Below are 26,204 nucleotides of genomic sequence, written 5' to 3' on the forward strand. Positions count from 1 at the left end.
AATAATTTAAATGGCCAATTTTGAGTACCCTCCAAAATGTATTTTTACAGTTTGATGATGATTATATTCTTAAACCTTTTGCCAGCTGAAATTCATGGCTCCTAGATTGCTTCCTTATTCACTTTATTCCACAGTGAGTCACTAAGAGATGGCGTGTGCTCCTGGACAGACGCCTTCCAGTGGGAGCTCAAAGGTTTCCTGGTTAAAACTGTTTGGAAACAACCCCGATGACAACATCGAGGGCAAATCACAAACGTCTAATGCTAACCAAAACAGACAGAGTGTACTGTGAGGAACTACATTCTCATCCTGTAAAGATGAAGACACCAAACACAGAAGAGTAAAACCAAAAAGGAGCACAAAATCAATACAAAGCAAAAATTGCATAATTAATTGCATAAACTGAAACAGCATATATAAACTGGATTAAAATGATCTGAATTTCAAAAGACGTTTCCTGCGATACGTCCCACTGCATCATCCCACAGAGGAGGGACCTCTGACGAGAGAAAGTCAGGGTTTTAAAGTTATAATGAGGGTTGGCCAGCAGTAACACTGACTAGAGGRCCCTGTTTGAAGATCTCGAGCTGCGTTTGGGCTCAGAGGAGGTCAGAATTTTAGCTAAATATTCTCAAGCTGACCCCTGCGAGCCTTGACCTCGACCACCCTGGAGCCCCCTGTACCAGGTCAGGAAGGGTGGTGCCATTTTCAAAAGGTTTCCTAACACATTCMGACAGAACAAGCTCTCATAGCTCCATAACCTTTGTTGAACCTGCAGTTGAAGGTTTCAGTAACATGATGGGTATTTACTGTTTTGTACTGTTTATGTTCTTGTCAGGGAGTTTTTAAAATGTTCTGGAGTTATTTAAACCCTTTTCTTGCCCTCAGGTTAAGATAAGGTGTGTCAAATTGTATATTTAAACTCCCCTATGTGCCTCTTATCTCTAGGTGGGCCTCAGTTATGAATTTGTTACTGAAATGACTTCAGGAATGTTTGTCAAAGAAATTTTAGACAGCATGAGATGATTTTTAGATTTTAAGCAGAGCCTTCTATTACTGGAAAATGCTACTTATCTAGGGTTCTACTACAGTTCTTGTCTGAAGCTTTCATCCTGAATATCATATTTGTCCAATTACATTTGGGGTTAAACTAACGCAACATTTCAGAAAAAGAAGATCTTACCAGTCAAACATGGTGGTGGTAGTTTGCTTTGCCATGGACAAATTACGATAAATTATGGTTCCTTAGATTATCCTCTCTACCAGAAAACCCTGAAGAAAAAACTCCAGCCAGAATCTTAAATTGAAGTGAACTTAAGAAAAATAATAAAATGAATGGCCTAGTCAAAGGTTGGATTTAGAAAGTGTGGCATGACCATAAATATTCTGTTCATTGTAGAAAACCCTCCAGTGTAGCTGAATGAAAATGCTTAAGCAAAAAATAGCTAACTGAAATTAATCTGCAGTGATGCAAAAATGAATTGTCAGTTATTGCAAATGCGTGATAAAATCAGTGATAAAATTATTATATATACAGTTAAAATACAGAACCAGGTTTTTTTGAGTTACTATTTCCGTCGTTGTTTATAAAAACAACAAATTATATTGTGGCTTTGCCTGATATTACAATATTATTTGATGGTTTGAAATATTTAAGTGCAACAAAACAGCTAAAGTCTTTTGTCACACTTGGAGGTGAAAACGTTTTAGTGACACTATAGATTCATTTAGATGGATCAGGACGAAGTGATAATCCAGGGGGTTACAATTCAGGCTCAGATATGTTCAAACAGCCCCACAAATGTTTGGCTAAATGTCCCGAAACAAGTTCAAGTTCCCTCAGATGAACTTTGTAAGTCCATTATTGAGTTTCTGGCATACTGGATGTTTGATGTTAGCAAAGACAGCAGAACCCTTTTAATTTGGTTGGTGTCCCGGCTCAGACCTCAAATCTGATCATAGGTCACACATTTTCAGCTTAGTTGAGCTTGTCATTCAGAAATTGTGTTGTCACATTGCTTAATCCATTCTGCATGGTTTAGGCCACGGGGATTTTGAGGTTGCTGTAATTTTTCTCTATTATTATACCCAATCTGTGCAACGAATTAGTAAAACTAGGAGCAAAACAACACTGCAGTACAAGTGCCAAATTCTAAGAAAACAATTCAGTCTCGCAGCTCAAACTTTTCTAAATGATAGTTTTCTTTAAAAGAGATTTGGCTTATCTGTGCAGATAACTGCAAATGTTTTCCAAATCTAAAGGTGTAAATTACAAAGCAGAGTTTCACACCTTCTCAGTTCAAACTTACTTCCCTTGCCTGGATGGTGACGCTGGTTTTTCAGCTGTTAACCGTTCATGTTACGCTTAAAGCCTCAGAGGTTCCCAGGTCTTTCCAGGTTCCTTTCATCTAACAGAAACAGTTCAGGACTTCTTTGAGGCAAAGTGGTGACTCATCCAAATAACTTGTATTTATTTAAAGTGATGATCCTGGAATCTGTATTTGTTTATGAATAACTCTGAGAGACTTTCCCTGCTTGTGCAAATCTAAAGTTCTCTCTCCTGAATCCTTCCTGAATTCTGGCTTGGACTGTCCTGAAGTTTGAAAATGTGTCAATCTGATAAATGTTGTCAAACAAATCTGTTTTTTAAATGCTAACGTAGAAAAATTAAAAAGTAGAATCAAATACGATCACTTATGAGAAGATCAGACTTTTTTCTAGTCAAAAAAAGAGCAAAAACCTTTAGCAGCACTGAATGTGGAATGTGTGTATAAAATAAAATATCTTTAGTCCCACAGTGTGAAAATTCAAGTAGCAGCAAAGTGATTTGCACAAATGTAAAAATAGAAAATAAAAATAAGAGACTGCATGTTAGGGGCCAATTTAAAGCATAAAAATACTGTGTAGATATGAAAAATACTAAGATGCAAAGAAATGTGAAACTAAGTAGGGTAATTAAAAAGAATCAATCCAAAAAGGATGTTGGGTCCTGTATAATTTTGACTGTTGTGATGAGAGAAAATCTACAACACATTCAAAAATATGAATTCAGCTTTTGGTTTAAATAACTATTGCAGCTGTACGTTGTACAATAAGTACATTGTGATAATCACATGTAAACTTCTGAAAACAAATGTGATTCTGATTATATTTATAGCCTGAAGTTGTTCCCCGTTTGGACGACAAACTTTGCTCTTTGCAAAAGCCAAAAGGTCTTTAATACACATTGTGTGTGTTTGAATGTTTGTCCGTCAGGAAATGGGACAGGTTGAAGGTGAGGTCAGAGCCATTGTGTACACATGTGTGTGTGTGTGTGTGTGTGTGTGTGTGTGTGTGTGTGTGTGTGTGTGTGTGTGTGTGTGCGTGCGCGTGGGTGTGTGTGTGTGTGTGAATGTATAACCTGATCTGCCTCCACTTCCTATGATTAAAGGGTCAAACTTGTGATCTTAGTGTCAAGGCTTTGTTGCTTTACAGTCAGATTTATTGTTGATTAAAAACAAATCCAGAGGTCAGAGGTGGAGGTGTACACCCAAAAGTTTCAGATTTATAGATACAGAAGATTAAAGTAGGACTGATGAGTCAAAACATAATCATCTTCTTTCTTTAAATAAAAGACAAGCCACACCTTGTCTACAGTACATCCACAAAAAGAGAAAATCTATTTACCCCGTTTGAACCTCACCAAGTTACAGAATATTACATGTTTCATCTCAGATGTTTCTAGTTGTTAGTTAATCACCAAATCACAGATTTCTTTTCAGGGCAAAAACTTTTAAAATCCTCATGTTTTTGAGTAAGGCCATCTTTCACACAAGACACCCACCTTTTTATTGCAGCAGCAATGTGAAGATTACAAAGGAACAACTTTCTACAAAGTCACAGGATACAAGTAATGCACCCCAGAGTTGCTGTAAGCTGTAGTTCTAACCACCCATTGTGATTTCTTATGTTTGCACAGACTTGTAGGCAGACCAAATCCTCCCTCACATTGTTTGAACATTAGTATGGAGTCACCCTTCCACAGCTTTGGTTCTTATCCAAAGTAGCTGGAGCAGATGTGTTTGGACAGTCAGGAATTCTCTGAGGTCTTTGGTGAGCAGAGAACTTGCAGGAAAGAATCGTAAGTGACGTCTTTGCGTCTGTGTGCATCACAGAGAAAGATACAAACCCGCTAAGAGAAAAATGTAGGTACAGAACGAAATGTTGAGATGAGAGTACAAGTACTGCGATGTACTCAGTGTTATAACTTTGTGACGTGAGAGCTGCTTCAAAGAGTATGGGAGAAATGCGATTAATTTTAATACAGAACAAAATCTGCAGTAAGGTATAAGGAGAGCAGGAGAAGAAGCAGGCAGGACCCGATCAGAAGAAACACCAGTAATCTGTAAAAAATAAATAAAATTCAGTGACATGGTGATCAGGAGACTCTATTCAAAGGAAAACTGAATAGTGTKAGAAAGGCTGGAGATCAGAAACTGAGGGAAGGAAACAAATAGACAGAAAACACACTGAAAGCTTCACTTAGGACTTTCTGCATGTTTTTATTCCTGTGGATGTGAGGGCACTCTCCAGGTACTCTGGTTTCCTCCCACAGACAAACACACGACTTACCATAAACACAAAGCATAGAAATGAAAACACCTTCTGATATCTACTCATAAAATCTCAAAATTCATAAATACATACAGTGAACTACAAGTAAAATAAGCTGTCAACAAGTATTTAATATACCCAGCATTAATATTTAATATCAAAATGATAGACATTTGAATTCAGCAACAATGGTGAGTTTTTAGGCATGCATGCTTTTTTCATGTCTCGTAACATATAGAGTGTTAATTCAGACTTTGACTCACTAACTCCAAAACCTTCCTTATTGTCAGTCATTAAGAGGAGGACTTGCTTGCCTTGAATAACTGCCTCACTGCACAATCCAAATGTGTTTGATCTCAAGGTCACTAGCTGATGGCTAGCAGCTCTCTACTGCCTCCGGGTTTTATTGTTGATATGTTACAGCTTCTTTAAAACACATTTTTTATGAAAGACATGATGATCTGCCTGTAAAAGTACATCTGCTGGACTTCTCATTAGAACGCAGGCAACAGTTGTGATTGCTTCACCAGATAGGACATGTTAAAGAAGAAAAAAACAAAACAAAAACACCCAGAAACCTAAAGTGATGCAGCTTTAATTATTTAATTTAAATCCATTGTAAGGATTCTAACTGCTTGAAGCACTTTGAAAACATAATTATAACATCACCGGTCGCGATAAACTTTCCAACAAAAATGAATCTACTGTCTTTTACAACAATTTCTATAACAGTCAGTTTTGTAGCTGCAGCAGCAGCTGCTACAACTAAATACAGCTACTCCTATTTATGCAACTTGTAGAGGAGAACTGCCTTCCGTGACTACAGGACTGAGAARTGAAACCAAGCCTCCACAGTAACAAGCGCACATGGCAGCTGCATACAAACTGCTACTTCAGCTGCACCTGCAAATATTTYGAGTCAGCAACTGTCAAATCACTGCAGTGGATAAAAATGTCAGGAGGCTCCGGAAAAGCTATGCAGCCACTGTCAGCTCTAGACATGGGAAAAAAAAAAGACGATGCACACACAGACTTGCTGCTGCATGGGATGTAGCAGCAGGAAACAGTTTAGCGCGGTCTCAGCGGCCCCAGTGTGCGCCTTATGGACAGGATGTATCTCACTGAGCCGGCTTCTCTGAGAAGAACAAACAAACTGCACCTGAGTCCCTGGTGGGGTTAAGAATGTATTTTCTTTTGAACTTTCGTCATTGTGACAGCATAATTTCACTCCAGATGCTTTCATCAGACATGGAGAATGAATGTTTTTGTTTTTTTTCAGCTGAATATGAATCTCTGGAGTAAACTTAATGTCTTTGGTGACGACATCAACTGTTCTGCTGTGTGTTGTGAAAACAGAGACCGTTTTTCTTTTTTATTCCAAATTAAGGATCTGATTGCTGCTAATAAAAGCAGTTTAAGCTCCAATTGGAACAACGTCTTTATGACAAAGCATCACACATGCTTACATCTTCCACTAAACACTAATTATCACAAGTGACAATGTATTTTATTAGGATTTTTGGTGATATGCTACCACAAACAGGGACAGGAAATGAAATCGTTCAAACCATCACTCCATAAAAAGCGAGTAAGGCACAACTGTAACCCTACAAGTACAAGTACTGACACTGAYGGGTCAGAAAAAGAAAGAATTAATCAAAGAAGCTCCTATGAAACTCATTGTAATTTTTATGAGCTTTTGGAAAGTTCCACAACTCAAGATGGGAGAATCTGTTGAAAGGACAATTAATCATGCACTTAAAACTTTCCTTTGATGAAGAGAGGCTGAAAGAAAGTCATAAAATCCCATTTTCAGTTTGTCACAACCCATGTAGGTGACTTTAAACACAAGGTGCTCTGATTGGAAGAGACCAAAATATTACGTTTAGAACACAATAAGACGTGAAGCTTTTTTTCAGTAGGTACTTGTTTTTATTGAGTTATGTTTTAATTATGTAAAGCACTTTGATCTGCCTCGTTACTGAAATGTGATATACAGGTAAAGTTGGCTTGATTAAAAAAAATTCAGGGAATTTTTGGCAAAAATATAGAGGCATAGACACTAGAAAACAACCCTAAATATACAGACAGGACAATAATGGAATGATTGAGGTTGTGTTTTAGAATGGCTTAGTCAAAGTCCAGAAATAAAGTCAGTTGAAAATCTGCACCAGGACTTGCATAGCACACTTTTCAGAGTATTATTCATGCCATCTTATTAAGCACTAGCTTGAGTTGGTTGCATAAAGCATAGTTACTTTAGTGTAACTTGTTTTTTGTGACAGAATAAAACATTGTTTTAAAGGTTTTGCTAACTTTAAGTGCATGGCGATCATTAAGGGATTAATTCAGCAGGGCTTTATTAGCACAGGATACCTCCAGACTAGGTGTAGGTGCAGAGGGTGGAGTGAAGCACAAGGAGGGATAGAGGAAGGGAAAAGTCACGGACAGGAAGAGGCACCGAGAGGAATGTGTTGGTCAAGAGGATATAACCATACGTAATGACCCACTTATTTATTTGTTCTCTCCTAAGAACATACTGTCGTGTGAACAAGACAAATACAACAATAGACTCATAGCTACCTGTGGTGGTACTAAACCCTTGTGATACTGTATGTGGTTTCCTCCAGAGGTGAAAAAAGAAAACCTCCAGATACATTTTTTGAGGGCTTGTTAAGTGGTTGGCAGCAGCTTTGGTTTGCACGAGCAGAGTGTTCACTCCCCCGCCCAGACAATGCAAAGTGTGGATCAGCTGGCAGATGAAAAGATAGCTGGCCAAGGCTTAACAATGAACCTTTGACTTCAAATGGTCAAGCATGTCACTGATTAGGTATTTTTGCTGCTTGGCAAATATGGCCCAAAAAGACGTCATCAGGAGGAAAGAGCTGATTAAAGGACGGCGAAAGATAGAAAAAGAAAAGGCGTCTGTGTGAGGCTCTTTCTGCAAAGCTTGAGTGCTTCCTGTCTCCCTTAAGCAGCTCAGAGCACAAAGCATGACTGCACTGTCAATACACAAATCATCTGACAGAAGTCTGGCCTCATCTAGACAAAATGCGGCTTCTTTTCACCAACAAGCATCACTCCGTGCTTGTAAAATAAAACATATTTCAGTAAAAGCCATAAAACACGGGCCGGGTGTGTTAATGAATGTGTGGATTGCATTGGGTTGCTTCTTTGCAGCTCCACTGCTGGCATCCTGCTCTTTTTTCACATCAGCATCTCCACCCATGCGGTCTGTGTGGGTGGTTATTATTGAGGTTATGCTCATGATAAGACTGCCAGAACGTAATGTTCACAGCAGAGACAGTCAGATGGCTCAACCTGGTGATTTTGGCTCGTTTGTGTTGTGACTTGTGGATCGTGCTTCTTCTGACGGTTCTCAGACTCCGTGTCTCACAACAGAGCAATTATATTAGGGGATTTATCCAAAAGATTATTAACTTGAGTGTCCAGCAAAATAAATTATACAACTACAAGTTTTTCATATTTTGTGAAGATTTTAAGCATGAACGTCAATGCATTTTATTGTAGGGGATCAAAACAAAGTTCAAAAGTGGGAGGAAAATAACTTGTGGTTTTAAATGGAAGATCTTCCTTGTGTGGCAGACATATGTCCTTTAACCTGCAATAATAAATAAAATGCGGTGCAGAACGTTACATTCAGAACAAATACAATCCTCTGGCGATTAATTTGACCTCCAAATAAATACAGATGTCCAGGAAAAACTGTCATCGGTTTGTTAAAACATATTAGGAGAGAACATGATGCACACAAGACATTTCTAGAGTAAAGCTGAGCAAACCTTCAGGCAGAGTTGGGTTAGAAAGGTCAATTCATCATCCAGATGGAAAAAGAACAGTACCAGTATCAATAGGACTGTTCACTGAATAATACTCTTAAAAGAGAGTTTTATTCAGTGAGGAAACCGATGCGTACATTATTATTTTTTCATAATGAATGAAAAACCAATTGTGAGATAATAAAATATTACATAAAAAATATATTGTTTTAAGTTTTGTATTTTTTTTCCTCATCTTCCATCTGGCGTCTTGAGGACCCCCTACCTCCACCTGGTGTCCTCCCAGGGGGCCGAGGACCCCACTTTGAAAAACACTGCCCTAGTTCATGTGAGAAAAATATTGTTTTTAACTCCACTGCAACCATACAGCAGCCATGGTTTATCTGCAGTTGTATTTATCATTTGTATATTTTTATGTATTCAGTTAACCATTTCTTTGCCAGCAGGAAATCTTTACTGATTGGAGCATTTCGGTAATTAATTGTAGAAACAGTAGAGAGGTTTTCAGACAATTAGCAGGTTAGAATTTGGTGAGCTAAGTAATTTCATTCAATTCTCCTACTAAGGGTTTTTGTAACATATTTTTTACTAGAAATTTCCTTTTTAAAACATTTACATTTTTCCTCCATAATCAGAAGTCTGTATCAACAAACTTCCTTCCTTCCTCTGGGATTTTGACAGAATCATCTTTTAACACGGTGTTTATGTTTCTGTCTTGTCTCCGTTCCTTCCAAACATTTCAGATGTGATTATGCTTTGCGCTCATTGTAGCCCACTTCAGGAAACGAATCCGCTCTTCTCTTACCATTTTAGCAGTGGCTGTTTTCATCATTGCCTGGTTGGAAGTATCAGTAATGCCAAAGATTCAGTTTTTCTTAAGACTGCTGAATGCTTTTCCCATGGTTTCATTGTAACATTTGACCCAGGGATATGTGATGATACCTTAGGGAAAGCAATGCATGCAACCACCAATGTCATGCAATGAATGTGAGTATTCATGCCACTCAAGGCAGAAACTCAGACATTGCACAATGCTTAAGTGATGGCTACCAATACACAATCCCACAGCTCCATGACAGTCCATCCTCTCCTCGGTCAGAAGCAGAGCCGACCAAACAGTAGACAAGAACTTGCAGTACATATTCACAACAACTCAGCAAACGGCTCATTTTAAGTGCAATTAAATAATGAAAGAATGAAAGGATTTATGCCTTTAGTAAGCAGAGTTAGAAATTATACCTTGAGGTGTTTTGTGCCATTAGGAAAACAAAGCACAAACAGTACTATGAGATCCCAGCTGGCTGGAAACACATTGAAGGAGCTGGAATATCTTGCTGGGAAGAAACAAGGATATGAATCTTTTTCAAAGAGAAAGCCACCGTGATCTAGTCCTGGACGGAGTGTCTTGTTTTAAGTGTCTGCAATGTATAATTTCCCCTTAAACTGACCGTCATGGATGCAAGGCAAGGTGCATTCTGGGGATATTTCCAGTCCGTTTCAGGACAAACAGCCATATATAGACTAATTCAGAATAACCAATCAGCTAAAATGATACCAAGACATACTAATAGTCATGTTTTTGATAGGTGGGACTGTGGTTGCAGTTTGATGGTCAACTTATTTAAAAAAATAATGACATAAAGTAGGTGGAGGTGAAATTTGGACATTTTGCTGCCCGTTTATGCCATAACTAAACTAACATGTTTGACAAGAACAACACAGAAAACACCCCATCACATTCAAGCAACCTATTTTTACACAAGCTTGGAGCCAAATATCAGACTACAAAGCAATGTGAGCGAGCATGTTTAACTGAATGTTCAAAATTGTACAACTTTCCAGCAGCCAAAGGCGAAGGGTTTCGCTTCACTGCTTCTGCATGTGATCCAAACATCTGGATCTGAAAAAAGAAGTTGTTCTACATGGTGAAAATTAAAACCTAAACCTTAAATGTACTGTCTGCTGTTGAGTTGTCAAGAGAACACCTCAGGCCTGCCTTATACACTAAAAGCTGCTCCGTGTTGTCTGATAGGCTACTGTCCTGCTGTGATGTCATGAGTGCTTGCTTTAAATAAGGGCAACAGGCTCAGCTGCTTCAAAGTGTGGCTGAGGGCTGAAAAGACTGAGTACACACATGAGTGAGAACAAAGAGGAAGAGGCAAGACAAAGTGCTTGTGTAAGTGCTTTCGATACCTCATCCAAAGGTGGAGCCTGACCTACTGAGAAGCTCGGTTCCAATATGATGTGGATTTAAAAGAACTGCGAGAATGAAATCATTGGACTGAAGAGAGCAAAGCCTGGAGGTAAGAAAACAGCACTGCAGGTCTGCTTCACACACATGAGCTCCACTCACTCTGTGTCCCCATGGGTGCTTTTACACATGCATTACAAAACTGACATCCACCCTTATTGCTAATTAAATGTTTCAGGAAAATATTATTAAAACAGTTAATGCCATATTGCTTATCTTAAGGATTTGACGAAATAAGATAGTCCACTTTTTCTTCCGAAGGATTTTATCTCACATTAAGTAAACCATTCAGATTCTGTGTCTTATATTCTCACAGCTGCCAGGTGGAATAAAATAGTATACCAGAAAATAATTTATAAACAAGTTTAAATGATCATACATGGTTTGTGTTATGTGGACAGCAAAATGTTTTCAGTCTTGTACTTAACAGTTTGTTCTGGTGACATGTTTATTCTACAGAGTACAGAAAGAGCTGAGGGTTTAGGCGCTTATGAATGTTGTTTAAATGTGTGACTGAGTCCGTTTTTTGTAGTTAGGGCTGTGGGTAATTCATCTGAGCTTTTGCTGAGATATTTAGATATTTACACATCAAACAATCATTTAGGGTTGATCCTGGGTGTCTTTTTAGTGATATCTAGCATGGAGATGGTCAGAGTCCATGTTGCAAGCTGTGTTTTTGCAGGTAATTGTCAAGAAAGTTATTGATCAGCTGCGCAGGGCAGCAAACAGTTCAAGAGTCATCAGTTTAAAGGGCAAACAGGGGAGCTGATAAACACTGGTCATGGCAGATATTTATAAATCATAATAAAATGCTTGTAATGTTAAAGTAATGCCTGAAATGGTGACCCCCACCACATCATCACCTCTCATGGCCAGGCTCTCCTCTCCTCATTCATTATGTCTGAAAGGTGAGTACAGGTAATGAAAGATTGATTTTTAAAATGAGCTTCCTGACGATCCATCATATTTCTGACATGTAATATGCACAAGGATGTGGACTTTTTCTTTCCATAATGACAAATCCTCTAAAAATCCAAAAGAAAGTCTTAAAATTCTGACTCAACAAACAAAAACAAAAAAAATCTGAGATCCTTTTGAGCCATGTTGACAGCATAGGAGACCAAGTTCTCCGATTTTCATAAAACAACAAACCTGTCATGGTCTGCCTTGGCACTTTCAATGTGTCCTAAATATTCAGCGCCTTTGCTCGCTGGCATGCTGTGGAGCTGAGTAAACATATGCGAATCAATGCCGCTCCTTACAGATGCCATCCAATTGCTCTCCAAGTGTTTAGATTATGCTGGAATTAAGCCAGTTAACATTTTAAGCGGAAAATCCCGTTAACCTAACAGCTTTTACAGACATCCTGTACATGTGAATGTTAAATAAGAGATGCCACTCTAAAGGAATAGCTTTGATGATTTTAAACTGAGGATTTGTGAAGTTTTTATTTGTAAAATGTTCCTTACCTGCAGCAAAAAAGGAAAATCACAGCAGTACAGACCTAACAGCCAGTTTGGCACTTTATTTTAGCTGATTTCATTTGTGTCTAAAGTCAGTCCTCATTCTGGATCCTTCAGTTCTCGCTCTAGATCAACACACCTGAATCAAATGATTGTTCAGTCGCAGGCCTCTGCAGAAGTTTGACAAACCAGGTAGTTGGGCCATTTGAATCAGCTGTGTTGGAGCAGACACRCATGTAAAAACGGCTGACCTCGAGGAGTGGMGCTGRACASCCATGATCTATTTAAACAACTAAAACAGAAACAAACTCAACTCCATACAGTGTATATCTACGTTAATGTCTGTACTGAAACAGTATTATATAACTTCACAGTCACAGTGTAATTCTGTAAAAATAAATTCTTTAATATTATTTAGATTGACAATTAGTTTACAGGATGTGTGACTTATTCTGCTCTAATTCATAATCTTCCATACCTTAGCTGACAAAAAATGTAACCAATAAGGACATGCTTTTTACTAAAAGTACTGCAAGGTGTATTTTGTATTGAGAGGCTGATGTTTCTTAAAATCTTCATTCAATTTATTTAAATACAGAATTGGTGCCGTCATTTCTGTTTGTATAACTCCATAGTGTTCAAAGAACAAAGCTTGAAGTGATTAAATTCATCAAGCCACAGCTTCATTCCTCTGATTTTTTCTTTTGCTGCGGTACCTGCAAACTTTAACTCTGGGCTTGTTTTTGCATATGTGCTGTAATAAGAGACATTAAGACCAGTTTAGATGGCTATATTATACCTTTACAACTATATTATAGCTTTAGGTGTAAAGAGAAAATGAGGGGATAGGTGTAGATTTTCAGCAGCAGCTCTGCTCAAAGACAAATATACCACACAAAGTCACTAAGCAGGTAATTTTAGTTTCAGGATAAACAATCTGCATAAAGAAGCTAGATGTTCCAAAAGTTAACCAATTTATGCCTTTTGTTTACTTCCAGTTAGATCAGAGTGGAAAGAGCTGCACTCATGTAAAAAAACAGTATTGTTGTGTTCTCAGTTCATTTTTGGAAGACATCACTGACATGTGTTGTTTTCTCACAAGTAATGTTACTTGTGTAGCACTTTTTAATATACAAGAGGACTAGATGGAATAAATCAGTAGACTAAATTCGTCTACTGGAGCTGTTGTCAGTAATCAATAAAAACAATGCAAAAGAACTGCATGTATTCTAAAGAGAAAATTAAAGTGAACAGCACAAGACAAACATACATAGAACCCCAAATAATAAATACAAAATAAATATACACAGTACTGCAGTAGAGCTTTCATACATTTGTGCACACTGGTCAACACAGTGTCTGACCGACACACATTCAAAAAGTCCATGGTTGAATTGTCCAGATATTTGAGATGACAATGTCCAAGCGCAAGTTGTTTCAGATGAAGAGATGAATAGTGGATTGTGTGTCTGAATGGTGAGATGGAGGGCGAAATGATACAGACCATCAGCCTCCTACCAGACCAGTATGGAGTGAATCTCAGGTCCTCCTGGCCTCAGCCAGTTGTCAAAAGCTTGCCATCCTTTAACCCTAAAAAGGGTCACCTGGCCTGTATTAAAATAAACAGGACCAGTAAATTACCAGCATTTTCAGTTACATACAGAAATAAATGCAATATATCCTAAATCTAATCTTTCAGACCAAATACAGATAAACATTTATCTCATTATCTTAAACACATGTTGAATTTAAGAAGTTAGATCATATAACAATTGATGATCAACAATTAGCATTGGCTACCACCAACATGCTAAAACAAACAAAACAAACATTGTGTTCACTGCTCACCAATTCCATTTATAGTTCAGTGCATGACAGCTTCATGGCTCCAAGCTCACTGGATGATCAGATCTACATGATATTTATATTGTAAGTTTTAAAAAGTGCATAACAAACAAAGAGATGAGCTGGTTGTTTGGAAGCACCAACCTATAGCTTCTTTGTCTCCAGCTCTCCCCCTCACACCTGACTGGGGAAAGCTGGAGCAGGCCTAAATAACTACCTCAGGTGTGTTAATTGGCTGAATGCACTGTGTGACTGACTGTCACTCTAACCAATTGAGTCGCAAGGCGGGACTAAGGGCAGTTTTTTTTCCCCGGGTTACACTTGCGTTACTGCCAAGTAATGTTGGCAGATCTTTAAGACCTTAATTTACTTGTTCAGCTGATCAATTACCTCATTTCCAGACAACAATGAAACCTGGAAATGCATAGAAAAAATATAACAAAATCCAAAGGTTTATCATACTATTGTTTCAAACAATGCAAATATAGTTGTAACTTTTAAGGTTCATCTGTGTCTTGAGAAAATTTAGCCCTTTAATTTCTGGTAAGATAATATATCATGTGGATTTGAATGTTTTTCATTTGAATCGTTTTAGTTAGTCAGTTTGACTATTTGTTAGGTTTACTTTCTATAAAATCACTGTGATATGACACAGTTTCAAAACAACCACTAATAATAACTTTACAAAACTTCACTTAAAGCATTCAAACTCTCCTCTTTAAGTTTACAGTTAGAATCATCGGTTACACTTTATTTGAAGGGGTGTCATAAAACTGACATGACACTGTTATAAACATGACAAAACATCTGTCATGAACATGAAGAAGTCCTTATGAATGTTTTATGACTGATGTCATGAAGTGTCATTCGGTAAATAATGACACTTTTAATGCAAAGTTGCTCTAAAAGTTGCATTAAAAGTCCATTAAAAGTGCCAACTTGGCATGATTTTGTAAATTATAATAATTTCATGCAAAGTTGGCATTTTTAATGGACTTTCAATGTAACTTTTAGAGCAACTTTGCATTAAAAGTGTCATTATTTACCGAATGACACTTCATGACAACAGTCATAAACATTCTTAAAGACTTTTTTATGTTTATGACAGTGTCATGTCAGACTTATGCACACCCCTTCAAATAAAGTGTTACCAAATCATCTGAGAAGATAGACGTCTTTCCTACAAAGACCTCTGAATCCTGAACCCGCGCTGACCTAACAGTGTCAACCATCCCCCTATGTTTGACATGGACGGTCAGAATAGCAAACAAGGAGCAGCATGCGTCTGCTGTCAATTTGGCCACCTCAGTAAAAGAGCTGTTCTGCTCAGCCAGTCAGCCCTATGTAAATAAAAGTGGATTGTTCATGCATGATGGGTAATAAATAAATGCTTATGAAATCAAAAGTTTATAATCATGGCCTGATGCAGAAAAGGTCACCTTGTTTTAATTCTCTTACATGTCTGCGTCCAGCGTTCTGCTTGCTGCAGCTGTAAATTGCATCCAGCACGACTGCAGCAATAAGGGTTTTGTTTTACTACCATTTCTTTCAGCTCCTTGTTTTTGGTTGACCTGTACCTGTGTTGCATAATGGCCATGTTAATTTAGCTGCAGGCTGTCGCAAGCCCAGCTTGTTACCAGCTTCAACCTGCTTGCTTGTTGTATACTTAAGTGGGCTGATTAGCTCAGAGTGCAAAAGCAAAGTGTACAAAGTGTACGCTCTGATCCTTGGAACATGTTCAGAAAAATGTTCCGGACTTTTGATGACATGATGGTTTGAACAAAGACGTCTGTGTCTTCAATATCCTTTTCTGCATTTTGCACAGCTCTTTGACTTAATAATAACTGCAATATAGGATGGAGACAAAGTGAAGAACTGACAAGATATTGCAGCAGCATCACATGCTGCCAGTGGATTAATGTTATCTGACTGAGATAAAAATGCAAAGAGATGCAAAAAGCTGAATCTGATGAACTCATGATAACACCAAGGAACATTTGGTTTCTTCTGTGAATGACCACAGCTCATGAGACAGAGACAGGCCCTCCGCCCACTGATCTAGAACATCAGTGAAAGCTTTGGTAAAAGCATTTACATTAAACATAGTGTTGTGATCCATAGTTTTCTGTGTTTATTTTGGGGGGTTTTCTGTGTTTATTGTGATCCTGTCCTCCCTGTCTTGATAGATCCCAGCTGTGTCTCGTTCCTGTGATTACCCTCCCAGTGTATTAAGTCCCTCCTGTTGTCTGTGTTCCCCGTCAGATCCTCGTCTAACGTCAGTTGTTGTCTGTGTCGGCCTTCACAGTCAAACTGTCAAGTCCTGTGTTGGTTTAGCTCGCGTTTTCAGTCTTCAGTTGCTACCGGTATTAGCTGTGTGCTAGTGTTTCTGCCGTGCCGCCTGTACTGGACTGTGTTTTCAGCTTCTCTTTATTAAATCATCTTCATCATCTGGGTCAGCGTTYATTCTCACCACCACCAACCACCCCCATGACACATAGCCTGTTTTAAATGTCATTGGCCTGTTGCAAAGAAATAATTATCATCATATAAGCAGATAGTATAATTATGTAAAATTAATTTCAGAAGATGGATGAGCAGAAGTCTGATGGGGAGTTTTGCATTCAGACCAATCGTTACAGGAGACACCCTTCCTCACTTAACACTGCATATCACTTCCTATATACTGACATTTACTTCTGTAAATATGTCACTCCACTGCAAAGTGAAAACATTAGCAGGTTGATCCATCTTAATAATTTGAGTCGTAAACTAGAACAGTATTGAAAAATTGGTCTGTCCCACATGGTGACAGAAATTATTCTCTGAATTGAAAATTCAGAATTTATACAGATTAAAGTGAAATATATTACCAATTTACAAGCAACAATATGTTCAACTTATAAATAATTACACCATAAATACAAAAACAAAAACACATTGTTAAAGAAAATGAATCGTAAAGAAAACAATTCTTTAATGCATCTCTAAAACAAATCATTCTAATAGAGTATCAATTTTAGGCGTTATTCCACTTCTAGTGCTTTATTTTTTAAAAGCACTATAAGGTTTTAAAAAACCACTCCCCCCCCCCAAAAAAAAACACCTTATTGTTTTTTAACCAATAACAGCTGCTCCTCTGTGTTGGTGACACTCCTTCAGGGACATGTTATGCAATAAAAATATATGCAATATTGCAAACTTCCTCTAACTCATAAGTAGTTTATACTCCAATTTAAGGTGCAACTGCAGTGAAATAATCACAAATTATGGCTGTAGAACTTCAGTCCTCAACTGAAATCATTTTCCTCTCTGCTTTAAACGCTAGAGACATTGAAGTCTGGAAAATCATGTAATGTTAATAACAGTCATACTTTTCTTCCCAAAGTTTTCGAGGGATTTTAAAGTTTTTTTTAAGTTCAAAAGTATCATCGCTTGGACAAAATCATTGATTATGGTTTTAAAATAATAATAAAAAAATGTCATTGCCAAGGATCATCTTGGAGTCGTYCMTTTCCAATCCGTTTCAGCTGCACATTTGAAAAGGTTTGTAATGAATATAGTTTTAATCACATTGTGAAGCCTGCTGTTGCCGTACGTGGAGACGTGTGTCACTACATTACTGAAGCTGAACCAGCAATGTTGCTGTAACAGGAAGAAGTTTGGAGACAATTTAATTTTGTTCTGGAGTTTAACCAGAGCGAATGAAAAACGACATTTTAGCAGTGAGACATCAAGCTGAAATCCTGGTCAGGGCTCTTATTCACTTGGATCTGCATCTGTGAAATACAAAACGCTTCACAAATTCATCTTTTCACAAAGTTTGCAGAGAATTTAAATCAGCTATAGAATGCAGCTTTTTTGTGAATGAATCAGTGGTGAAAGTTTTTATTTAAAATTCACATGGAGACATTTTTCCTGTCTGCTATAAACTGCATATTTGGCAACACAGATGAGAGAGAGTAAAGGTTCAGAGATAGTCAGATCAATAAGCTGGATTTTTATTTGTTTCATGTTTATCCTCACTTAACTTTAGCCTGTAAAAAACCGTAGATGTTATAGCATCACATGCATCGGAAAAGATTTAACCTCCTCTCATCGTTGCTTCTCAGATTGTTTTAACCATTACCACCAACTATTTTTTACTGTTTGTCTTGACAGTAGATCATGGGAGGTGTGACTTTTGCGCCACCATCCACTAACCAGACACAACTCGGCAACATCACCAATTCACCACCAGAATATAACGATGTGGAACTTGTGCTGCTTGGTGTTGCCATGGCTATTCTTGTCCTAGCAATAGTTTTTGGTGAGTATAAAAAATGATGCCAGTCACAGTGATTTGCAAACATTTTCACACATGTGGAACTCTGTGGCATTTTGCATTACAAACACAAATCTCCTTGCGTTCATTTGGATTTCATGTGATCGACCAAAAGCAAAGAGTTGGAAGCAGAGGAAGATAGAAACGAGTCTTGCGAAACTTTAAGTATAAATATTGCGGAGTGTATTTGTTTTCACCTATGCTGAGTGGATAAGCCACCAGTTGCTGCCAGTTTTGGGATTATGTCTCCTTTATCAATAAATATCCAGAGACTGGCATTTTAAATATTTGTCTTTCCTTAACCTTAGTCTGTGTGGATAAAGAGCATATGTGAACAAAAGATTTTCCAATCTTGTCAAAGATTTTTGAATGGGTTTAGATTTGGGCTTTGACTAGGCCATTCTTACACTTCAGTAAACCTATCTAAAGCATCATTTTACATCTCCAGCTGCCTGTGCAGGATAACTGTCCAGCTGTAAATTGAAAATCTGATTCCTAAAACATTTGTCTCTGTTTTATCTGGTGACTGCATCGTTCTTCATGATGCTGTTCACTGATGTTTACAGTACAGGTTACATTACACACAGGTGGACTCAGAAAGTGACTGACTGCAGTTGATTTTATTTATGGGACTGAAGGCACAGTTCACCATTCAGCGTTTTAATTTTGAGAAAAGTTAAGAATCTGTCAATTTTCTTTCACTTTATACTCATGTACCAATTCGTACTGTGTTCACATCCCAGTAAAATTAATTGTGGTTGCAGAGTAACAACATTTTTAAAAAATTCAAGTGGTGTGAATACTTTTGTAAGGAGCTGCACTTTCACTGTCTGGATTATTGGAAAATCAAACCTGATTGATTTTATGCTTTTAGCTCAACAGTCATTGTTTTCTGTGCAGGTAATGTGATGGTGATTACAGCCATCCTGCGCTTCCAGAGGCTCCAAACTATCACCAACCTCTTCATCGCCTCACTGGCGGTTGCTGACCTCATCATGGGTGTGATCGTGGTCCCTTTTAGCTCCAGTAACATCCTGCTGAACAGCTGGATGTTCGGAAACTTCATGTGTGACTTCTGGACGGCAACTGATGTGCTGTGTGTGACAGCCAGCATAGAAACACTGTGTGTGATTTCTCTGGACCGCTACCTCGCTATTACGAGGCCTCTCCGCTATCCGACACTGCTCACCAGGTAAGACAGCTTTTAAACCAGGGGTGTCAAGCTCCAGTCCTCCAGGGTCGCTGTCCTGCAGTTTTTAGATGTGCCACAAGTACAAAACACTGGAATGAAATGGCTTAATTACCTCCTCCTTGTGTAGATCAGTTCTCCAGAGCCTTAATGACCTAATTATTCTATTCAGGTGTGGTGCAGCAGAAGCACATCTAAGCGGTGCAGGGCAGCGGCCCTCCAGGACTGGAGTTTGACACCCGTGTTTTAAACGATGAAGATATTAATCGTTTTAATTTTGTGGAGAAGACTGTGTTTAAAATCTGCATCTCAGTCAGATAAATTCTGTAAGTTGTTTTCAGTCTATTGGCAAAGTTTCTTGGATGTGGCCAGAAGAGCAGGTTGATGAAAAATGTTTACCTAAAATCCCTTTAGGACCTGAAGAACTTTTTGCAAATGTACGCAGCTGACCTTAGCTATCCATTCCCTAGCTAATAGGTTAAGCTCTGCCTAGGTAATTATTAACCCTTTTAACTCTGCATCATTATGTACTTCCACCAAAACGTGCAGTTCTTTAATGCTTCTGAAAGAACATGGGTTTGTTTTTTTCTTACTGTTAAGATGTAAAAATCAACCTGTTGGCGTGTTGTTTAAAGTAAAACGGAAACTGAACAGCTGGCTTACAATACCACCTGTTTACAAATGAATGCCATGTTTTACCAAGCATGCAAATCCTATGAGGATGCTTGAGTTTTTGCTTTGTGTTGTGTAGACCAGAGGTGGATTCTGGTTTAAAAATGAAAAGAATCTGGATTTGCAAAATTCCAAAGTATTGAGATCACTGGACCTTTTCAGTTCTTGCTTTAACAAAAGGCTAGAAGTACCTACTGCCCGTCAAATCTTTAGCTCAAACTGAATGAGTTGAGCTTTGACTAATATGGACTTAGATTTTGAGTTTTCATATGCTGAGTTTGCAAAAACTGCATTATATGTCAGGCACTGCGTTGATCTAATGTTCATGGAGGAAAAGTTAGAGCTGCAGTCCAGTAAACTGCTCCACATGAAAACATCAGCGAGAGGAAGATGTGGATCAACTCGACTCAACTCTACACAGTGCAAAGGGATCTGAAAGCCGCTTCTGTGACATCAGTGACTCCACCCCTTAGCCAATCAGTGACCGATGGTTTTCTGATATCAGCAAGCTTCCAACTAAGTAGGTTGCATAAAAGTGGCAGCGCGATGAGTTGAGTTAAGCCATATTGAGTATGTGGAAAAGAGTTATTTATGCACCAGACAGCACATAGAAAATGCTAATCACTGCACTTCGTCTGGCATCGCGATTAAATAACTCAAACAACAGAAATTTTATGATGGGAAATTTCAGAGTTTTTGAAACGGTAATGTTTTATAACCTTGTTTTACATTGATACCATCAACAGGCCCATGCCCCCAGCTTTACCCTAGTTTGACATTTCAAACTGCAGATGCATATCTCAGAATCCCTAACACAAACTAATCTGGTTAGTCTCCAAGCAACTCATGCTTCAAACTGTTTTCATTCCAAGTCTCATAAAATGGCCGTTTTCAGAAAGGTCGTTTAGGAAACCACTCTGCAAAGTGGTTTCCTAAAAGGCAACATTTACTGGTAGATGTTTTATAGCAACAACAACTGTCACTGATCTGCATGCTCTTCATCGTCTTCCCCATGTTTAAACTTTCTTGTCTCTTGATGCTTGCCAGGGCTCGGGCTTTCATGGTGGTGTTTGTGGTTTGGGCAGTGGCCTCGCTCATCTCCTTCCTGCCCATCTATCTCAAAGTCTGGGTGTCAGACAAAAGATCAGCTGTGGAATGCCTGTTCAATGAGACCTGCTGTGAATTCAACACCAGCGCGACGTATGCAGTCTGTTCTTCAATCGTGTCTTTCTATCTGCCGCTGGTGGTGATGATTTTCCTTTACACACGTGTATTCCAAGAGGCTCAGAAGCAGCTGGAAAAGATCCGAGGAAGGCAACGGCACTTCTACCACCTGCATAAGTCTGCACCGTTGACTTACACAGAAGACAGCCCTGCACTGAATAAACTCAGGACAGGAGCGGATGGAGAGGACCGACTGAACATGCAGCAAACTGAGGATACGGACAACAGGCAGGAGGAGAAGAGAGAAGAAAATAGAGTGAGGATGGAAAAAGAAGGCAGGCAGTCTGCTGCAAAGCGTCTCAAGTTTTGTCTTAAAGAGCACAAAGCTGTGAAAACTCTGGGAATCATCATGGGAACTTTCACATTGTGTTGGCTACCATTTTTCATTGTCAATATCGTCGTAGCGTTTGTAGATCTCGATAAATATAAGGAACTAATTCGATTCCTTAACTGGCTAGGTTACTCCAACTCTGCCTTCAACCCCCTCATCTACTGCCGCAGCCCTGATTTCCGGCACGCCTTCCAGGAGATCCTTCATTTGAGGGGAAGAATCTCTGGATGGAAGGGGGCATGTGGATGGTGTAGTGAGAGGCACAACTTCCCCAATTCTCCACGGAGGCAGAATGGGAACTCAGACACGAATCGTGTCAGGGATCTGGACACTAAGGAAACATCAGGGTGGAAAGGAAGTCTGGAGAGCTCAATTCAGGACAGCAATCTGACCCTGGCTCTACCAGCATCATGCTCAGAGCAGGTTCTAGATGTAGCCCCTGGCTCCTTGACCAGTTGGGAGGAAAACAGCTCCCGCAGTAGGACTTGTAAGGAAAATGTTGCTTCTATTGCTTGACCAAAAACAATAACATTAGACCTTAAATTAAAGGGGTGGTATCATGTAAAATGAACTTTTTTGAGCTTTGTACAATATATTAATTTCATTCCCTTGTCAAAAACACACATGAAGTGTTACCTCAATTCTTTAAAGCATGTTTGAGAAATCTTTTAATCTCAAACGGCAACCATTCAACTGTCCAAAACACCTGGCTGGACTGAGCTCCACCTTCGAGGAGCTTCCCTCTCATTAGTCTGCCAGCTCCTTCAGATTAGCCAGCACCAATTAGCACACACCTGGTGGAACTGTGCATGTGCTGAGTTTATTATATGAGCTACTTCTCAGCGCAACGCTGGTAAAAACGTTGCTAAAAGGCTAATGGAGGAAATGCTGTTGTGATGACTTCCTGAAGGTGAAGTTGCAGAAAGATGAGGAGTTTTTAAAGAGACAGAGACCCAATTACAAGGTGTTAAATCAGGAAATAAAGTTTTCTTTAAATCCTATTTGATATGTAACAACTGAAGGTAACATAGATGGTTGATTATGTTACAAAATGGCACTATATGCCTGGAAAATACATAATACTGCCCCTTTAAAAATACATTTCTATATAGCATTAGCTAATTTGTTTATCTTTGATGGACTGATTGAACTTTCTGGTGTATAACATGGCTGGATAAGGTTATATTGTCTCAGTGTTACTGTGATTTTACTTGATATCCACGTTCTTCTTCTTCTCCATTGCAGTTTTTTAATTGCATTCAATAGACTGAAATACAAAGATCAGTGATCTAAGATTAATTTAGCATTCATACATTCACCCAAACAAAAAGTATGGAATATTTTCACAGATAAGATACAAAATTGTGGCATGCCATCAATTTCTCTGGATTCTTTTAAGGAGGTGACTGTGGGAACTAATTACCTATAATAATGGAAAATATTAACGTTGTAACATTTGATTTGTGTTATGAAACAGTCCATTTGATCCTAAGCCAATCTGGTGTTTTAAAGAAATCAATCTGTAAATAAAAGTTAAAATAAATAAAGTCTTAAAAACAAGGCTTGAGTTTACAAGATAATTTACATATAATAATATAACATATAATATTATCATAATATTATCATCCTTTGGTATAATGAATGGTACTCGGCTGGATTTGCATCCATCTCTGTGATGCACTTTGTGGGATATTTAAGATTTTATCCACAAGTGGAGTTAGTGGTTTATTGCATAATGTCTTACTGAAATCTTTACACCACTTGAAGATTTTCAGAAATTGATCGCTTAACAACAAACCTCATTGCATAGATCAACACGAAGTAGAAAATATGAAGTGAGTAAAAACATATACAGATTTTATTTTTACAAATTTGAAAATGTAAAGTGTGGCATTGATGTGTTGTTGCCCGACCTTTATTCTGATACCCCTAAATAAAGTGTAGGTGTGGATAAAGGACACATCTAAAAGTTGAAGGACGTCTTCAGGACTCCTTTGATCTAAAGGGTTTTGATGCAGATTTTATTTTATTTTTTTTTTATTTTAATGCCTTTTGTGTCGCCTTCATTTATTGACAATGCATTTTATGTATTGCTTTGTGTGGGTCTATCACACATAATTGCAGAAAAATGGTTGTAACGTGATCAAATATGAGAAACTTCAAGGGGTATTAGATAATTTCCCAAGGCACACTGGTGCACAAAGTAAAATATTTTACTAAGCATACAACACAAGTTTTAAAAAGAGGTCTGTTATTGGAAGTGACACAGTTTTGAATCATTCATTTAGAAAATAGTACATCGTATGTTGCAATAATGGATCATTTGGTCAGTGAGATGAAAGACTGGTTTTCACCGGCAGCTACAGAGGTGACTGTGTTCCACAATATCCTCTTCATATTTCAACTATCTTAAGGTTTTACATAAATGTTGAAGGTACTGGTATGTCCATGTTGTTCAGTTGCAAAAAACAACAGATGATTGTATCACGGGTGCATCTGTTAGCAATGGTAGGAAAACATCCAAAAAGGGCACATTTGGGAGATGTTGGACTTTATTTAGCTTAGCAAAGTTACTGAGTATGTACAGTTCTAAGAGCTATAGAGAAAGTACCTCATTACTTTAACCAGTGATTTTAGGTTACTTCATTCCAAGCTGCTTATTGAAAACTGTTAAAATTGTTCTCCTTTAAAAATGTGGCATTTGTTGCCAGTTTATTACAGATTAAGTGTAAGAATGTATTGAGCTATGTCGTATCTGTATATTCCATAGCAGATGTGAATGTTTAGRTAGGTTAAATACGCTTTGTTATTGGGACAGTAAAGATTTAAACTGTTGTCCGTGTTAACCACAATGTGTTGAGTTTACTGTGGTTGATTATAATCACATTTATAATAATGATGCATCAGAAAACGTTTTAGTTAAATGTGTGTATCTGCCTAAGGCCTGGTTGCCCTGATCATATATAAAGAAAAGTTTATTTCTCCAGTGAAGTTGTTGCATCTTTGGGTTAAAGGCTGAAATGTTATCAGATTTGTTTTAACAGCCTTGTTCTGAGTCATCCATGGAAATAAACGTGGAAAACAAACTTGTTTAGGTTTTTAGCCTTTCCAGAATAAGCAGCACACCTTACAAATATACTTTAGTCAGAYACATTTTTCTTAAATCTTTTTTACAAAAATAAAACTCCATCCATTTAAGTTGGACTATGTGTCAAAGCTGTGKACGTAGAAAATCAGTCTTATCTGTCACAGCTTTAATTCATTTAAACTGCTCTGACTGCAGATATGGGCCAGCTGTTTTTTGAAGAGTGATTTATGAAGGCCAATAAAAATCTGCCTAACTTCAGTGGTAATGAACKGTGGCTAAAATAAATGGGCTTCTGTGTCTTATCATATCATTAAAAACTTTCAGAGGGACAATTTGCTACTGCAACAATGGATGCAATAGATGAATTAATTGTAAGGCTTCTCACATGTCTTAACCTGTAGAGTCCCTCGTTTCCTGTCTTGAAAAGTGACAAAGAGAAAGAGGTCTCAATGTAGGACTAATAGACAGAAAATAACAGTTCATAGATTAATTTATATANTAGGATTTGTTGTGGGAATCAATAAAGGACGTTCTGCTCCTTTGTAAAAAAAAAAACTAATATAATTTGTTTCGCCATTGAAAGAATGAGGCAAGATTGTGCAACTGTTTTTCTCACTACTATTATATATATATAAATATATTCTTTAAAATTTCACATCTTTACAGATGTGACAATTAATGTGGAGGTTGGAACCTTCATCTCATAACATAGTAGCTGTAGACCACAAAGAAGAAAAAAACCCTTATTGCTTTGCTAATAAGGTTTTTCCACATCCAGACAAAACATCCTTTAAGCAGAAAAAGCCCTGAAGTTTGAAAGTCTTACTCGATGTGGGTAAGATGAGGGGTTGTGGAAGGTCCACTTATGATAAGATTATGAATAACAGCTCCATTATTCTGAGCTCCTTCCTGATAAACCTCAGAAGCATTTATGGTGGGATAATTGTGTATGAGATAAACATCTGAGGCCCTTAACTTGTGACTATCAGATGGTTTCTTTTGCTTCCATGAATTCATTTTCTATCATCACATATTCACTGGATCTATTTCTTTGACTCTCAGAACAACACTGTGAAGCCGCGCTTTCATTTTGGWCAACCATCTTTAGCTCTTCAAACAATGCAACGTTTCAGACAGTGCAGAGGAGATRATTATCGTTCAGTTGGGCCCACAGTTTAGATAAGGTTGTCTGAAACGCTCACTTTACAAACACAGTGCTTTGTTTACCCGTATTTAAGTGGCTACACAGAATAAAATGATCTGAGAAGATGCTCAGTGGATGCAGAATGTAAAAACCTTGTTTTGTTGTTGTACGTTTTGTATTGTGTAAGTGTAATTGGTTGTGTGTTCGACATTTGAAAGACTTCCTGGTGTAAGGTAAATAGTTTTCATATTTAAACCAACTTGAAAATCTTAYTTTCCAATTA

The 26,204-nt window shown here is 38.0% G+C and overlaps 1 protein-coding gene across 2 annotated transcripts; it reads left to right on the forward strand.

Annotated features, from left to right (window-relative positions):
- The first annotated feature begins 10,506 nt into the window (after nt 1-10,506).
- LOC103475673 (beta-2 adrenergic receptor-like) lies at nt 10,507-24,606 on the forward strand. Of its 2 annotated transcripts, none has more exons than XM_008427479.2 (4): nt 10,507-10,696; nt 18,111-18,258; nt 19,174-19,465; nt 21,182-24,606. In XM_008427479.2, exons 2-4 carry the CDS (start codon nt 18,117-18,119, stop codon nt 22,203-22,205), a joined length of 1,458 nt encoding a protein of 485 aa, XP_008425701.1. In that variant the 5' UTR covers nt 10,507-10,696; nt 18,111-18,116; the 3' UTR covers nt 22,206-24,606. The 2 variants fall into 2 exon arrangements, with proteins under 2 accessions (XP_008425701.1, XP_008425702.1); XM_008427480.2 differs by having other exon boundaries at nt 18,114-18,258.
- Nucleotides 24,607-26,204: the final 1,598 nt, after the last annotated feature.

This window comes from Poecilia reticulata, linkage group LG14 (genome assembly GCF_000633615.1).
Source record: "Poecilia reticulata strain Guanapo linkage group LG14, Guppy_female_1.0+MT, whole genome shotgun sequence".
Lineage (NCBI taxonomy): Eukaryota > Metazoa > Chordata > Actinopteri > Cyprinodontiformes > Poeciliidae > Poecilia > Poecilia reticulata.

What these genes read in the sequence shown, in the direction of transcription:
- LOC103475673 (XM_008427479.2), top strand. Translation starts at nt 18,117, where the DNA reads ATGGGAGGTGTGACTTTTGCGCCACCATCCACTAACCAGACACAACTC. An exon ending in TGTCCTAGCAATAGTTTTTG is followed by an intron (nt 18,259 to 19,173) that starts GTGAGTATAAAA and finishes TTTTCTGTGCAG; the next exon opens with GTAATGTGATGGTGATTACA. An exon ending in TATCCGACACTGCTCACCAG is followed by an intron (nt 19,466 to 21,181) that starts GTAAGACAGCTT and finishes GATGCTTGCCAG; the next exon opens with GGCTCGGGCTTTCATGGTGG.